At 36.2% G+C, this 16,440-nt stretch overlaps 2 protein-coding genes across 2 annotated transcripts; one reads left to right on the forward strand and one right to left on the reverse strand.

Annotated features, from left to right (window-relative positions):
- Positions 1 to 580: 580 nt before the first annotated feature.
- Positions 581 to 13,911, reverse strand: LOC144448572 (1-aminocyclopropane-1-carboxylate synthase-like protein 1). The gene is made up of 13 exons (XM_078138847.1): positions 13,797 to 13,911; positions 11,476 to 11,650; positions 10,548 to 10,607; positions 9,262 to 9,408; positions 8,617 to 8,683; positions 7,493 to 7,590; positions 6,455 to 6,532; positions 5,878 to 5,978; positions 4,755 to 4,890; positions 3,366 to 3,507; positions 2,750 to 2,889; positions 1,716 to 1,869; positions 581 to 812 (listed from the first exon to the last, which is right to left on the reverse strand). Exons 2-13 carry the CDS (start codon positions 11,626 to 11,628, stop codon positions 772 to 774), a joined length of 1,317 nt encoding a protein of 438 aa, XP_077994973.1. The 5' UTR covers positions 11,629 to 11,650; positions 13,797 to 13,911; the 3' UTR covers positions 581 to 771.
- A 719-nt stretch (positions 13,912 to 14,630) lies between these two features.
- LOC144448551 (uncharacterized) lies at positions 14,631 to 15,933 on the forward strand. The gene is made up of 3 exons (XM_078138826.1): positions 14,631 to 14,681; positions 14,856 to 14,986; positions 15,480 to 15,933. Exons 2-3 carry the CDS (start codon positions 14,938 to 14,940, stop codon positions 15,755 to 15,757), a joined length of 327 nt encoding a protein of 108 aa, XP_077994952.1. The 5' UTR covers positions 14,631 to 14,681; positions 14,856 to 14,937; the 3' UTR covers positions 15,758 to 15,933.
- The last annotated feature ends 507 nt before the right edge of the window (positions 15,934 to 16,440 follow it).

Here is a 16,440-nt window from a genome sequence, read left to right on the forward strand (position 1 = left end):
TTCAAGAATATAAATTTGCTGTATATCTACAATTGCACAGTTTTACCCTGATTAATTTCATTATTTCTGGACAAGACCTTTACTTTAAAGAAGTTCAGTAGGACTATAGGAAAGTCATGCAATCAGTGGTTTTCAAGTTTCGTCCAAAAGAGTTGATTTCTATCGAAGTAGTTGGTCCTTTACAGTGGAAGTTAATGAGGTATGATCAGGTATCAATCGCTATATAACGCTACATATAACGTTATATAATCACATGGCCAAAGTCCATGGGATGTTCTATTATCCACTAGGGGTGTTTTCATAATTGAAGTATGTTTCTCACTACATGTGTATGTCAGACATTGGATTTCAGTTGTGCATATTGCCCATCACCAGTATGTTTTATATTTATAAAAGGGTTGTCGGTGGCTGAGTGGTTAAACCACTTGCCTCTTACCACTGTGGTCGGGGTTGAACCCCATTCAGGGTTCGATTAAATTTACCACGCTGTAAGTAAGAAGAGTGTCGTTCAGTTTAACTCTACCGAACAACGCAGGTTTCCCCCGGGTCCTCCGGTTTCCTCCTGCATTAACACTGAACCCATGAGCGATGGCCCTCACTGGACTTCTTGGGAGACAAGTGTTTATATGCTTAAAGAACTATCCAGTATAAATAAAGATTATTACATTTCTCTAAAATGACCTCTATTAAAACTTTCATGTTTCGACTCTAAACAATATTTTCAAATTCACACGAATTTATTCTGAATAAGACAGGTGGCATTATAAAAAACTATTTTCTCTTCATCAGAACTGCAGCTATTCTCTTCAAAGCTGGAAATAATACGGAAAGAAAGAAAGAATGATTTATGAAAGAAAAAATGCACAAGCTGAGTTTATTCATGGGGTGGGGTAGTTAGTGCTGCATAATAAAAGGGTCCCTAAAGTATTCTACATTTGCTACTTATAGAATACTAGACTCTCTCACAGTCCTTGGAGCTTTACATTACTAAAATTAAAGCTAAACAATTTATTTTGTATGTACCGATAGCAGCTATATAACCGTACTCGAATATCCTTGTACTGTGTGCCCTCATTAACCCCATATATAGAGATAACCATTCGTTGACGTGGGACTGCGACGCTCCGTGTATTCGCGAAGCCTGAGAGAGAGCTCCACGGACTGTGAGAGAATCTAATAGACTTCATGCATTCATGGTAATACCAACAATCCTAAGTGGACACACATTGCATCTTGGGTAGTTGTCAACTGGTGCTTCATTTACATATTTGGTAGGGTTTCTTTTGTTCCTATTTTATAGTATGCAAAAGAATGCCTGAGAGTAGAAATAACAAACACCCTATCAAATATGTAAATGAAATACCAGTTATTTTCTTATGTCTGGAACAAAAAATTGCAACAAAGCTGTTTTTGTATTCCCTTGTTAGACAACTGTATGCTTATTATATTTGTAAGTTTTAAAGAAAAACCCATACTCCTGTGTTAGTCTTCTGGTAAGTTTATTTATAATATGCCATCATTTTTCACAATTTATTCATCACAATCATGTGATACATTGATCAAATCTTGTCTCTTCTGTGTTTCCAAGACAACAAACATGTACCAGGAGTTCGTGGCATTAATTTACAATTACCCTAGAAACCATTTTTGTAACCACTACTCCCCCCCCCCCCCCTCCTCCATGTGCTAAGAAGTCTCAGTTGCACCATACACACCTTTGTCTTGCCAATCTCTTGGTATAGTAAATACCATTCTAAACCAGCCAGGTTCACTACAAAAGAATCCCTTGCCTGCTGGAATGTAGACACCACAATCTAGGAACTCCTGGTATAACAATAACTCATTCTCAAATGTGAGTGGAGATATGTACTGTGTAGACAAAACAAAAGAGTATTATTAATTAAGTAAGATATCTAAATATACAGTAACATCTTCACAAGCACTAATAGTAATGAAATTCCTACTCCTGAAGTGAATCCCAAATATTTGCCGACATCTCGTCAGGATTGTCAGGGGTGTACTACAATGGACCGTGAGTTTAACAGTTGGTCTGAGGACTTAGTGTTTTAACAGTTGGCCTCAGGACTTGGTGTTTTAACAGTTGGCGTCAGGGCATTGTGTTTTAACATCTGGTCTGAGGACTTTGTGTTTTAACATCTGGTCTGAGGACTTTGTGTTTTAACACCTGGTCTGAGGACTTTGTGTTTTAACACCTGGTCTGAGGACTTTGTGGTTTAACATCTGGTCTGAGGACTTTGTGTTTTAACATCTGGTCCGAGGACTTTGTGTTTTAACACCTGGTCTGAGGACTTTGTGTTTTAACATCTGGTCTGAGGACTTTGTGTTTTAACACCTGGTCCGAGGACTTTGTGTTTTAACACCTGGTCTGAGGACTTTGTGTTTTAACATCTGGTCCGAGGACTTTGTGTTTTAACACCTGGTCCGAGGACTTTGTGTTTTAACATCTGGTCTGAGGACTTTGTGTTTTAACATCTGGTCTGAGGACTTTGTGTTTTAACAGTTGGCCTGAGGACTCAGTGTTTTAAAATTTGACCTGAAAACTACAAAAATGTTTCAACTTCTGACCTGGGGATTTCACCCGAGGACTGCAGGGTGGTTTTTCTTCTTCAAAATCTGACCAAAAGACTGAAGTATTTCTTTCAACATTCAACCTGTGTAAATAGACACCAGAATAACTAACTTTTATGAAGATTGCATCTATAATGTTATTAATCATTTATCCAATTACCTGTCGAAGGTCAATCCAGATGAAGATAGCTGCTGGTCTCACCAGATGTGGTATCCCTAGCTTAGTCAGTTCCTGTGACATGAACTTATGAGACTCCTTAAGTCGCTGACAATTTGTTAACATGAAGTTGGTCATCCATTCTGAAAGCATATACAGACACTGTCATGATTGGTTTTACATACATACTGATATAATTGATATAAAAATGTCAAAACCAACAAATACACGCAACTATTTGCTCTTTGACTCTACCTAGCCCAGATCTGTCAGGCTTGTCATGATGTTCCTATCTTTACTGAGAAGTTCTCTACACCAAGCCAACTGGGGAGTCGAGGGGTGTACTCCTCACATCACTATACATAAACACTTGAGATTGTTTGATTATAACATAGTGGTATGATTACTAACTCAAGTACTCAAAGACATTTAACATTGTGCATGCGTATCAATTGACTGCATTCATGTCGCCATCTAAACTGGAGAATGATTTTTGGTGTAAAATGGGTCTAAAAATAAATGGATTCTGGGGTTGTCAACATTGGATACACTCCCCTGCCAGAACTGGCCATGGGTCTAGTGGTTTTGAATAAAAACACTATAAATCATAAATATATACCTTCATCAGCCAGTAGTTGGTTTAGAGTCACCTGTGTAGGACTTGATGCACAGAAAAAGAAAGCTATTTTTCCAAGTGCTGAGATTACTTGTTTATTCCAGGAATAAATTGCACCACATCTTAATCCAGACATACAAAAATCCTGTAACCCAATTGAGAAACATTACATTATGTATTACTCTCACAATATGGGTGTTTGCACCCAAGGATCTGGATCAGTGGTTACACACGTCTAGAGGTGAGGATGACAGAGATGCATATGAGGGCCTGGACTCTTAAGATAGATGACATGAGCCTTAAAAAGACAATTTTAATCATGTAGCACTGATAGGTTTATGCTAGTCTAGTGCTACCCTTCATCGAATCTCTTTACGTCTAGCTCAATGAGGTCATGAGATGAAATTTACCATTCATCCACAGCCACCCACACAGTCATTAACATCATGTCTTTGTTAATCAATCACAGAATTCTAACCAATAACGAGTTGGGGGGGGGGGGGGGGGGCAGTTACATAATGTCCAAATATGGTATATTTTTCAGTTGGGGATGCTACTTATGTATTCATTGTTTACATCATTCTAACAGTTGGGTTTACTCATTTGCATGCACAACTTTTGGTTCATGATTGAGTCATTTGATCAGACAGGGTTAGAGATGATTCAATGTCAAGTTTGCATCCAGATTTATGCATGTGTATTTTTTGTATGGTCAATACTTGTACTGAAACATTATTATAACTGAATTATTAATCTAGTTTGCCTAGTTGTTATACCACACAGTTACTAGTGATTACGGAACATATTTCAGTAAGTAAAGGTCCACAACGAAGCATGCAAGTCCTCAGTTATATAGCATACTAACACCATGGCTATGTTTGTAGTGATGACTTGATGATATTCATTATACAACTACCGGTACATCCCTACCTCTTATTTTCACATATACACCAGCATTGAACACTCAAACCTGATCATAATCATTGGTTGTCAGGGGCAACGTGGTATTAGTACAATAACAAGTATAATGCTTCATGAGAAACAAAAAGTAACAGAAAAATGTGACAAAAATGGTTAGATCTTGACCGAATGTGTGCCCTTTATAAATTTCATTTACCAGTAATCTTACATTTACATCCAGTAGGATATCTCTAGCAAATAATCATAGAATATGGCAATTTCAATACCCATTCGTCATCCATATAGCATTTTAAAAATATATTGGGAAAAGATCGCTAGACTATTTATACATACTGTATGTGTAACACTGACATTTTTTTAAAGATAAATATACTGTCTCAAGTTGGCTCATGTCCCCTTAAGCTATATGATCTATTCAAAATTCACTTTCATATCGATGTCAAATTTGATAAAATAGATTTTGTGATTTACCTTTGAAAATCCCCAAATAAAATGTGTTCTTTGTGGATCTGGTAAGTTATCTAAACTCAATACACTCACAAACTTTGTGTCATCTTGGAAAACTGAAAACATGTAGATTTCATCAAGTATCACATGTAATTTATGTCTGCAAGAAAATATAAATGAAGATGAGAACCCAACTTTTAAATTCAACTAGCATAATATGACAGCACCCCACGACACATGAGTGTAAGTGTGGCATACTAGGGGTACTTGCATGAGTGCTTGCAGTGTTCTCTGCGGTCGTACTTTCATGAGTGTAGTAAGTGAAAGTACTGCAGAAAACACTGCAAGCACGAGTGCAAACACCCCCGATCGAGTACCCACACTGGAACTCATGTGGCATGGGGTTCTGTTATTATTACATGTTTTATCTGAAATGGCAAATTTCCATAAAAATCATACAACGTGATTGCACGTTTATTTAACATAATTATACCAGTGCCAGTAACATCAAATTAAGAAAAATCAAGAAAATTAATGGCAATTTTGAGCATTTTGACACAGCAGAACCAGTGACATAGACATGCATGTCGTGACATGGATGTGTGTTGTCATGATGTAGAACAACCAGGGTATAAATTCCATATTTGTTTGTTTGTTCAACTTGGCTTGTGCATATGGTATAATTATCTCTATTTGTATAAGCTTTCCTCTCATTCAGAGTATTCAAACTGTGTCCCTCAAATTGAATTACTGGAAACGTCATAATTATAGTCAGTTGGAAATCAAGGAAATATTGCATGCTCAATCAAATTGTCATACTACCCTGTTAATTCATACACAAGTTCTCTTCTTCCACTTTTGATTGAGAGACAGACATGTTTGGACAAGTACTTTCCCACCTGAAATCACATATATTGAAGCTACTGTTTTCACACCTCCAGTTTACTCAACACCTCCAGCAAATTTGAATCATTCTGTCAGATCCAGTTAGACACTGAAGAAGGACAAACGATTTATTCAAAACATGTCTGTTTCTCAATCAAAGAGAACTTGTGTATGAAATCTTAGCGCTTCCATGACGTGTTCATACTTGTTAATCATTCCAATGAAAATATTTGCAATAATTGTTATAATAATTAACACATACCTTTTTGCAAACTGCAAGCAATCTTTTAAAAGTTGTTCAGAATAAACATCACCCAGAGGATTATGTGGGTTCATCAAAAACAAAACACGTACATTAATATCCTGCAAAGAAAATAGAACTATGATGAAGATAGTTTCTAGGAGTATCATAGCCTACCTGTACACATGTAGGACTAACGCTACTCACTATTTCAAGTCAGGGTTGTTGGTGGCTGAGTGGTTAAACCACTTGCCTCTTACCACTGCAGTCGGGGTTCGAACCTATTCAGTAAAAAGACACTTCACTAATCATACACATTCTCACAAGCCACAGAGTATATTTATCTGCTCGATCTAGACAGTGAGTCTTGGACGGTGTCATAAAAGATGCTGAGGTTTAGAACAGTGGATTATATACTCAGTGTTTTATTTAAGGGCGGTAAGTAGGTAAAATCTACCGGGGTTCCCACATCATTTTACCGGGGTTCCCCACCAAAATTATGATACATTGCATGGGAAGCACTACCAGTTTTACCTCTTTCCCCCTTTCTGTTACCGGGGTTCCCAAACCTTAGCAAAAACACTATATATTACTGTACCTGTTTCTGAGCTCTTAGCAGTGCTTCTTCTAATACACTCACTGTCAGTTGGAATGGTTCACCATTTCCGTCAGCACTCTTGTATAATATGAAGTCAATGATAAAAGTATTCAATATTTTTTTTGCATATACATGATTTACAAACTGTAATGATGAAATCATGTGGATATGGTGTGTTGAATCAGAATGTCCATGGCAATACATTGGTGTAGTACCATAGTTATTATCAGCAAGATCCCTACAATAGTGCTGTATTGAAATGCAGCGTGCTCACTTCAGGTAGGTCGCAGCCACTTCCATTTTGCTGTTGTAATCAAGTGCGTTCGAGAGAGATAGTGCATACAGCGACATGCGACATGTGATCTAGCAAAAGCACACAAGTTTCCGTCTTTGAAAATACGTGCGTAGAGATATATTAGTTGCATTCAGTGTTTCTAAATGAAATAATCTTGAGCAATATTGACAGTCATACGATCAACTCTCAAGTCTTCTGAAAGTACTTTTACTAGATCGCAAGCCGGGGCATGCTGTATCGCGAATGTGATCAGTTCAATCGATAATAACTGCAAAACGGAAGTGACTGCAATGGAAGAGAGCGTGCCGCGAGCCGCAAAACATTTCAAATAGCACTATTTGGTTTCATTATGTTGTCGACAAATTCCAGTAATTGATTTACTAAAAAGTACAAACCAATATCAATAACCGTAAATTAAACCTAATGACCGTGTAAAGACAGTTTAATGTTGGATCCAAAAGATACAATTTATACTTATTTGTATACATGTGCAATAAATGGGTGCAAAAGCTATCGGGGGGGGGGGGGGGGGGGGGGGGGATATATTTCACAGGTTAGCTTTGCATGTATCAATTGTACATCTGGCAACTACTAGTAGAACAATTAGGTTTGTGTATGTGTACAAGCTGTACATCTGGCAACATCTGGCAATGCCATTGCCTGACAATATATTTGCATATTGTATAATAACTTCATCTGGTATGCTGGTGTACAGTCATCTGGTGTTGTAATGTATACATTACCTGACTGGTAAGATCTGCATGTACCAGTTGTACATCTGCTAATCTCTGTACATCTTTCTGAACTGAGGCATAGTATGGCGTGGAAATCAACCACGCATCTATTGAAAATAACAGACACACAACATAATTGAAAATAATCTCACTTACAGACCTAAAATAAATCAACGATGCATATTGAAATCAAGTCACAAAATAAATCGATCAATCAATCAATCAATATCAATCAGGTGTTCAATATAAGTAGTTTATTTACCCAAATGTGTAAATGAAAATGATTACAAAACCTTGGTAACAAAACACAAAAGAGAGAAAGGGAAATGGGGAGTCAAGAAAGAGCTTAGAGCTAGTCTAGCATGAAAAATGTTTTATTTTGACTCACTGTGAATTCAAAGAAACAGTTTTGTGTTTAAATCTTGTTTCATCCAACAGTAATGTTGATTTGTGTTCACATACATGTATCAGAGATTACTTGCACTGGTGCACATGCATACTAGTGGTATTTTCACTACAGTGCAATACCGAAAACATTATTGCATACCTGCATGCAAATGAGGATGCGATCATTCAATACACACAAATTCGCACGATCACGCTGTATGATCTTTATGGAAATTTGCCTTTTCAGATAAACAAAATGCAATAATAACAGAACCCAACGCCATGTGAGTTCCAGTGTGGGTACTCAGGGGTATTTGCACTTGTGCCTGTAATGTTTTCTGGTGCACTTTCAGTCACTACGCTCATGGAAGTTCGAGCGCAAAGAACATTGCAAATACCCCAAGTACGCCACACTGGGACTAGCGCATCATGGGGTTCTGTTATATTATTTTATATGATTAGGGATGACGTGGGAGATGTAAAAGACATCATGACGCCTAATTGAAACTCTATAGTCACTCTGGTTTGATAGTAATTGAAACTCTATAGTCACTCTGGTTTGGTAGTATATCCCCTAGCAAACATAAAGTAGTCAAGATTTGTCTTGATTTACTATATAGAATTATACAATAACCAAAGTTGTTAAAAGTTAATACTCTTAAAAAAAAATACAAAGTATGGCATTCTGATCCATGTTGTAATTATAAAAGTTAATAATTGTAATTAAGATATAAAGGTGTTGTTACCTTTTGCATTACAGAGTACTTGAGCCAAAGCTGCTATACAAGGCCCACAACCATTTAAAATTACCAACTGATGAAATAAAACAGTACAAGTAAACACAAAGTTGACAATTTTCTTTCAAGTTCGTTAAAAAATCCTATGCATTTTTGTTTTGTAACTGATTGATTGAATTTACCATATTATTTGTGTAGCATTCCATGGATATATATAGAATGTGGTTACAAGCAATATAACATAATTTCAAGGTTATCGTTCATTGTCCACACAATAACAAAAATTTTACATATTTGTTATCTTTTTGCAATGTACCAAGTTACAAATGTGGACTTGGTATATGTTATTTCACATTGATTTTTTAAGTAGGAAGCCATCATAAAATTATTTTGTCAATTAAAAATCCAAAATAAATACCCAACCCAACCAATCACACTACTCTACAACCATAATTTTTACTTCCAGTCCAGATATTTCACCCAAACAGCACTCCTAGTGGCCAAGTTGAATAAATCTTTTGTTTTTTCGTGATCACTGGACTATTCTATTTTACTTTTGCCATTATTATCACTGATTGTACAAAGACATTTACAACACAAAATAATATGATCACTTATTTGACATAAAAATATAATTATAAGATTTATACTTACATTAGCAGGATCTAGTGGTTGGTAAACATTGGAATGTTTGTTCAAAAATGAAGTCATTGATGTCTTTAATTCTGGCATACCAGTGTACGGTTGATACCGTAATAGTTCATTAGAACTCACTTTAAACGGATTATCCAGCTGAGATAACTAGAGGGAAAAAATACAATGTGAACTTTAAAATGGCATATACTTCATGATTAATATTCATAATTACTTCACTTAAACCGTGCACTAGTCAGGTTCAACATAAAAGTTGGAATATATACTCTGGTCATTCTACATCATGAAAATGCATGTCTATATCACTGGTCACTGGTTCTTCTGTGTTCGAAATATGAGTCAGAACGTTCAGAATTGCCATTATTTTCCCTGATTTTTTCTTTGATATTAATGGTGATGCCATGGTATAATTATGTTGTTCTCCAATATTTTTCTTCATGCATCTGGAAAATACTTGTGACCTATGGGTTGTCACTACTTGTCTAGCAACTCATAGTGATAAAGACCCCCTATTAGGCCACTCATATTTTTCTTGGCCGAATGAAGAAAAATACTGGGGAATAACAGATATCTAACTGTTCTTTTGAATTCAGATATACATATACATCCTCCTCCCATCAGAAAATTATCAACCTGAGCCATGATTCAATTGTCTAGATTTGGACAGAAATACATATCAATCAATCAATCAATCAATCAATCAATCAATCAATCAATCAATCATATATTCAGAAATGCATACATTTGAATCAATAACTCAACATTAAATATTCAGAAATGTATACTACAGCATATGAATCAATAAATCAATCAATCAGTCAATCAATTGATCAATCATGTGTACAGAAATCATGCATACATATGAATAAAGAAATCAACATCAAATGTACAGAAATGTATACAGCATATGTAGGAATGAATCAATAAATCAATCAATGAAATTGAAGTAGCACCAAACTCAAAGAAATAATTCTGTTCAGTGGCACTGAGTAGTCAGACCACACTAAAGGGTTTGTTAACCAAATGTGTTTTCAGTTTCACAATGAATCGATCCAGACTGGAGTCCATGATATGAAGTAAAAGTTCACTTCCAAACTGCTGTCGTTTACAAAAGTGTAAAGTGACAGCAATGTGCCTAGGTAAAGGTCTAGAGGTAGTGACAGATATAAATAAGAACTGAATGGTCTCAACAAAACTCAACTCAAAGGGTTTCCAAAGTTCTAACTGGCTTTCACCCTGATGTCCAAGCATCATCAGATCACCCAGTAAATAACTTTTACACCTACCTTCTCTGCTACTAAATCATGTGATATAATATTTTCAGCTGTACCTAAATTGATAATTCCCTACAAAAACAAAAAAGAAGTACCTAAAATTGAAACTCCACCCAAAAAATTTGAAATTTATATTCTATAATTAATTCTATAGTGGGGATAATGATGTGTTGTCTTTATATAGGAGCAATGCATTCTGGTAAATAAACAATGGTAGCAGCTTTGATGTCATTGCTTGCCTTAGCACTATGTGAAAATTTGAAGCAGGTATAGCTCCTATCACCGTTTACATCTCACAATTCCTTTCCTCAGTGTAGCCATCAGACTCTATTTGCCAATAGGCCATTCCAGACTGCAACAGGAAATTGAGAATACAGCGCCCTCGCTCAAATTGGGGGTATCATCACCTCATAGTATCGTTTCTTAAAAGCTTTGTTCCTTGTATTCTGTAGAAGTGTAAATCAGGGATGTTTTTCATATTGTTCAGACATCGAGGAAAGCAGCAGTGTTCTATGATTAACTGAGTAACCTATACCATGTATAGTATATCCCCAAGGTACACACAGACAGGAAGTAGAGTGCCACCATGGCAAATTTTGGAAAGGCCTATTGGTGTAACTTTGATAGAGGTCAGAGAGGTCATGTGATGCAGGGTTGTGAACAAGACTTTCCTTTGTCCTCTAAGCAAATGAAATACAGGTATAATAATAACCAGCCACACTTTACCACCCCACCCCCCCCCCCACCCCCGTCCCCAAACCCCCAATTACTATAAAATGATGCCTCTAATACACATTAACAATGACAATTAAATTCACAACTTCTTATTAAACTGAATTTCATATATGTTTGTTTCTCTGCCAACTATAATGCTTTGAAAGATGTGTTTTGTTGAGATGTGATAAACTAAAGAACAGAAAAACATAAAAATCATACTTACCTGTGGATTTTTCTCTTTGTGGTATTTATTTTGCTGCCATGCTGATGCTCCATGTTCTAATATAACACTTGTTTTAAGATAATTGTCTCCACGCTGTGATAGTAATGAGTCATCTGTCCCACTATCCTTATCACTCAAAACCAGTTTATCCATGGTTATGTTACTATTGTAATGTCTAAACAATTATAGATAAGTCGAGAAATAAAAACATTAAAGGGGAACACAACTGCAGAAAATAAAAGGTATTTCCATAAAATGTCGGTTCTGGAGATTGATGTATTTTATTTTCGCATCATGTAATTTTCAGTCGGTTGCCATGACACACTAAATTGAATTTCTTTTTCACCTCTGTATTGTACAATCAGTGATGCACCATTGAGATTAGTTTTAGCATATCTGAATATTCATTAGATGAACACTGAATATTTATGACTCCTAAGAACATAACACTAGTAATGGTGCATCATTGAAAGAACAATAGGGCCTCGAGAGGTGAAAACAGTGTGTTTCTTGGAAACCGATGAATATTATGTGATCATGTGATCTGGAATTTTAAATAACTCTCCCAGAGAACCCAATTGGTATTTCCTTTAGTGGCGTTCTCCTTTTAATAAATGAATAAATTATCTGCTTTTAATATATGATTTCAGAGTCAATATGATTGGTTTTATAATGGGTATAATGATATAAGTGAAAGAGGTAGAATTTCTGAGTTGGAGGGAATCATTCTGGAAATTGTGACTTTTTCATGTGTATAGGACAGAGAATGTGTACTGTACATGCTGATTATTATATCGCATGTTATGAGTTATATATCTGTACATAATTAGTAATAAATAAATATTTCAGAAGGTTTTTTAGGAATATGACAAAATATGATCTACATCTGCATACAGGCTACCCCCCTATGCCTTAAAAAGTGGAATAATTTGACAACTGCTGATATGAAGTTAGGAATCAACAACAGAGGTTCAGTCTATTTCATAAACTGATTGATATATTGATGAGAAGTGAGATTGCTGTGACTTGCATATTATATTACTAATTTGCATAACTAAAGATTTTTACCAGAAAGATTTATTATCAATAGTTGCTAATAATCTCACAGATTATAAATTATATTGAAAATCTTCAAATCGTGGGGTGGGGGAGGGGTATCCAGCACATGTAATGAGAAAATCAGTGTTAAACTCCCCAAACACCACATCTGTATCAGTTGAAAGGGCCATCCCTAGTGTGGAATGGGTATAAATTCGTGAAAGTTACATACATAGTAACGAAATACACCAAACAATAGGAGGTGAAAGGTCGTCTACTTCCTTGAATGAAATATGCCGAGTCATCCTTTCCATAGTTTACCTACGAGGTAAACAGGCGAGCCAGGGCTCGTCTGGACATTCGTCTGCGCAGCCTGTCTGCGCATATTTATCGTGCATTCACATAGAAATCCTACTTTGGTCTAGATATTCATAGAATTTGATGCTTTTATAGAGTTTGGATCTTTAAATACAACATAACAAACATTATTATGAATAAGGCTCTCTGAGAAGTGGAAATTCCAGGAAATGTTCCGAAAGAATTACAACATCTTTGTCGATTGATCACAGAGTGCATCGTGACTTATCCAAGTGACATATTTTCGATACGTAAAGTGACATGGACAGATTTTACGTTGCAGGGCTTCAATGCCTTCATCTGTGTAGAATTTAATAACAAATCGAATGATGTATGTGACATGCTTAGCCAGTGCGTCTTTCTCTTAGCCCAGGCCGTTTTATGACTGGTATGTTTTCTTCACGGAAGTGAAACTGAGAAATCTGAAAACGAACATCGACCAAACAAAACGGTATTATGAAAAATCTCACATAAAACTATGTTTTTTGAAGGTACAAAACATGCGAGTATAGGTAACTTGTAGATTGTACTGTGACTTTGGAACATTTGTACATGTAGCATTCTAAAAATAACACTGCATTGTTATATAGATAGCATCTCGAAGGATCTAGGAACACATGAAATAGCGCGCCATTTGACGTGATTCAACTCTGACCGTATGCAAATCAGATCGAATGTCCAGACTGTATACATGTAAAGCCAGGGCACCTGTTTTCATCACGTGACATGACGGTCACACTGTCATAATTATATACCACATCCATTTTAATACCAAAATTTAGCACATGACGCAGAGTGTGAGAGAGAAATGACGATTGTGAATGACCTACTTTGGTTACACGACCTTGAAGTTGAACACGAGCATATAGATGAAGTTGGATCATAGAGATCGAGTCACCGGGATCAAGTCGACCTTATATACGTACCTCCACTGCCGCCTTGACTTGTCAATGACTATATATAGCCCGAGCCACCACTCCGTCGCTGATTGGTCGACCAAAAACAGCGAATTTGACAAACTATAATTTATGTTCAAGCATAATAAACGTGCTCTTTCTATGGATGGTGCAAGTGCAGATATAGTACTGCAAGCGAGCCAAGGGATGTATATCGAAGCCCGCCCCCAAGCGGTCAGAAGAAGCTCCACCCCGCTGCCAGGTATGTACTTACACAGGTACTCGAAACAATCTGTATGATTTTTTTTTAAATATCTATAGTAAACATTTTTTTTTTAAATCATACAAATTGTCTTATTTACTATACATATTTTTTTTAAATCATACATATATTGATTCGAGTACCTGTGGGTACTTACGACGTCGTAAGGCTGGAAGGCTTTCGACTCGTCGGTTTACTAATTAATAGTAGGGAGGCCAGAAGCTGTGTGAAATGTTGCGACATCGACACGACGCGCTGCACACTACAGATTTCTCAAAAATTTGAGAGCGTGTATCTTGATTTGTAGTTCATGTATTTGAAAACAAATTATATCACTCGACAGGGAATAAATAATTCTATAATTGTGCCAATTTTCACCAAATAAATCCGCTTGCAAATATAACTACGCTGGCAGTAAAAATGACATCTGGTGCCGAGCGCGCCTTCCCGACGAACTCACACTAAAATTCGCCCTGAGACGGCACGCACTTTGAGCAATCTGCTGGTACGTACCCTTCAATAGTATCGTTGTCCACATGTGTTCCTGTTAACGTAGGATAACCATATTTGGCAAAAGGTTTATGGACCAAACCACTTTGATGTAGGTGTTAACTATTTGTGAAACGTGGTTGCAGTTTTTGCATGAGAGAAGGGTGAGTAAAGCTGCAAAAATATTTCGGTTTTTTGTGTGTTTTCCATTTTTTTTTCAGAAAATAGTTACCACTCTTATAAATTTTAACATTCGAACTTAGTCTACATGAAATATGATGAAATTCTGATGAGAAGAACACGTGTTGCTTGAGCATAAACTTTTACATACTTTTCAGTGCACTGACTACGGAAGGCAAATATGGCGGCCGGCTGTAGTCGTGGGTGGTACATTCAGCGAGTGGGATTGACGGAGACAAAATGCCTTCGCTTGAAGATATTATAGCGAGTCTCCCAAGCAGCAGTCGATGTAAGTACTCTTTTGAACATGTATGGTCCTTGTGAATGATTTTAAGATGTGATGTTGTGAATCTAGTCCCTTTTTGGAGACGAAATCTGCGACGTTATAGTTTATTTTGGTGAACAGCGCCCTCACACACAAATTTGAAATCATTTGTCAATAGATTTTCATACACTTTTGAAGTTGTTTGTTGTGAGGACAGTTGTTTCTAATTTCCCTTTCATTGAAAAATATAAGTTCAGAGTGATGTTTTACTTAATTTTACATGTGTATAGTTACACAGTGATCGTAGTATTTGCAGTAAAGGTAGGTAAAATCTACCTGAATTCCCTGTGTATTAATTTTTACCTGCAAGTGCAAGCAAGGTGAAAATGCATTCCTTACTAAAATTATGGCACATGGTATGTTTGACTGTGTTACTGGATATCCATACTTTATTACTCGCACCTTTGTGAAAACTTTGTGACATCACTTATAATGGTATTTTTCTGTATTCTTGCAGCTAATTTGACATTGTCAAATTTGACATATAGAGTACTCAGCAATGTTATTATTGATGTTCAGGCTCATGGATTGCCAGTAAAGTCAACATTGCCAGGTATCCTACAGTCCATATGCACAGATGTCATTCAACCACTTAATATTTCCAGTTTGATGAGAAAAATAAAAAGTCTAAAAGAAAAAGAAATGATGTCTGGGAAGTTTACATTGATGGACCAGCCTGCCACAGAGGTGCAACCGAAATGTGAGATAATTGGTGAAACATGGCCCGGCTCTTAATGACAGTGGATAAATTGGTTCATTTAGATTTTACCCCAGATTTCAAGCTCATTAATAAGATAATCGTGGAACTGTACAATTTTAAGTAGAAACACAATTATGAATGGACAGACATTTGTGTATGGCTGAAGTGTATTTTTGATTTGGAATAGAAATAAAGATGTTGAAACTGGGTACCTCACGTGTACGTGTAGAGTCATTTCACAGTTTTTTCTTCACTTTTTTTAATATTCAAAGTTAAGAAATATTAATTTTCCTGCTGAGTACAGCAATGTCCTCTGTTGATTTAATAGTTTACTACTGCCTTGAGAATTCCAGAAAGTTTCATAGAGCTCTTGTGTACACTTCCAGAATTATCTTCGTGTAAAATGAGAGAAAGTCAATAATCGCAACATTTTCATATTGATCACATTTTAATATTTCATTGAAAATGCACAGGACATTAGAATACCTTCCCATTACAATATATTGTTTATTTTAACTATACAGATATCATTCTATCTGGTAAATTGCTGTAGCAAATTTCATTCACTTTAATGTTATAGAAGCAAAGTTACAGCATTTTGAAAACTTGAAAAAGTCACATATATCAGCGCGGTGCCGCGGCGGCCATTTTGAAAAATAATGATGATATTTTGGGATTTTGACCATATTATTCGTTCTAAAATTATAAGTTATTTTCT

The sequence above is a fragment of the Glandiceps talaboti genome, chromosome 17 (assembly GCF_964340395.1).
Source record: "Glandiceps talaboti chromosome 17, keGlaTala1.1, whole genome shotgun sequence".
NCBI lineage: Eukaryota > Metazoa > Hemichordata > Enteropneusta > Spengelidae > Glandiceps > Glandiceps talaboti.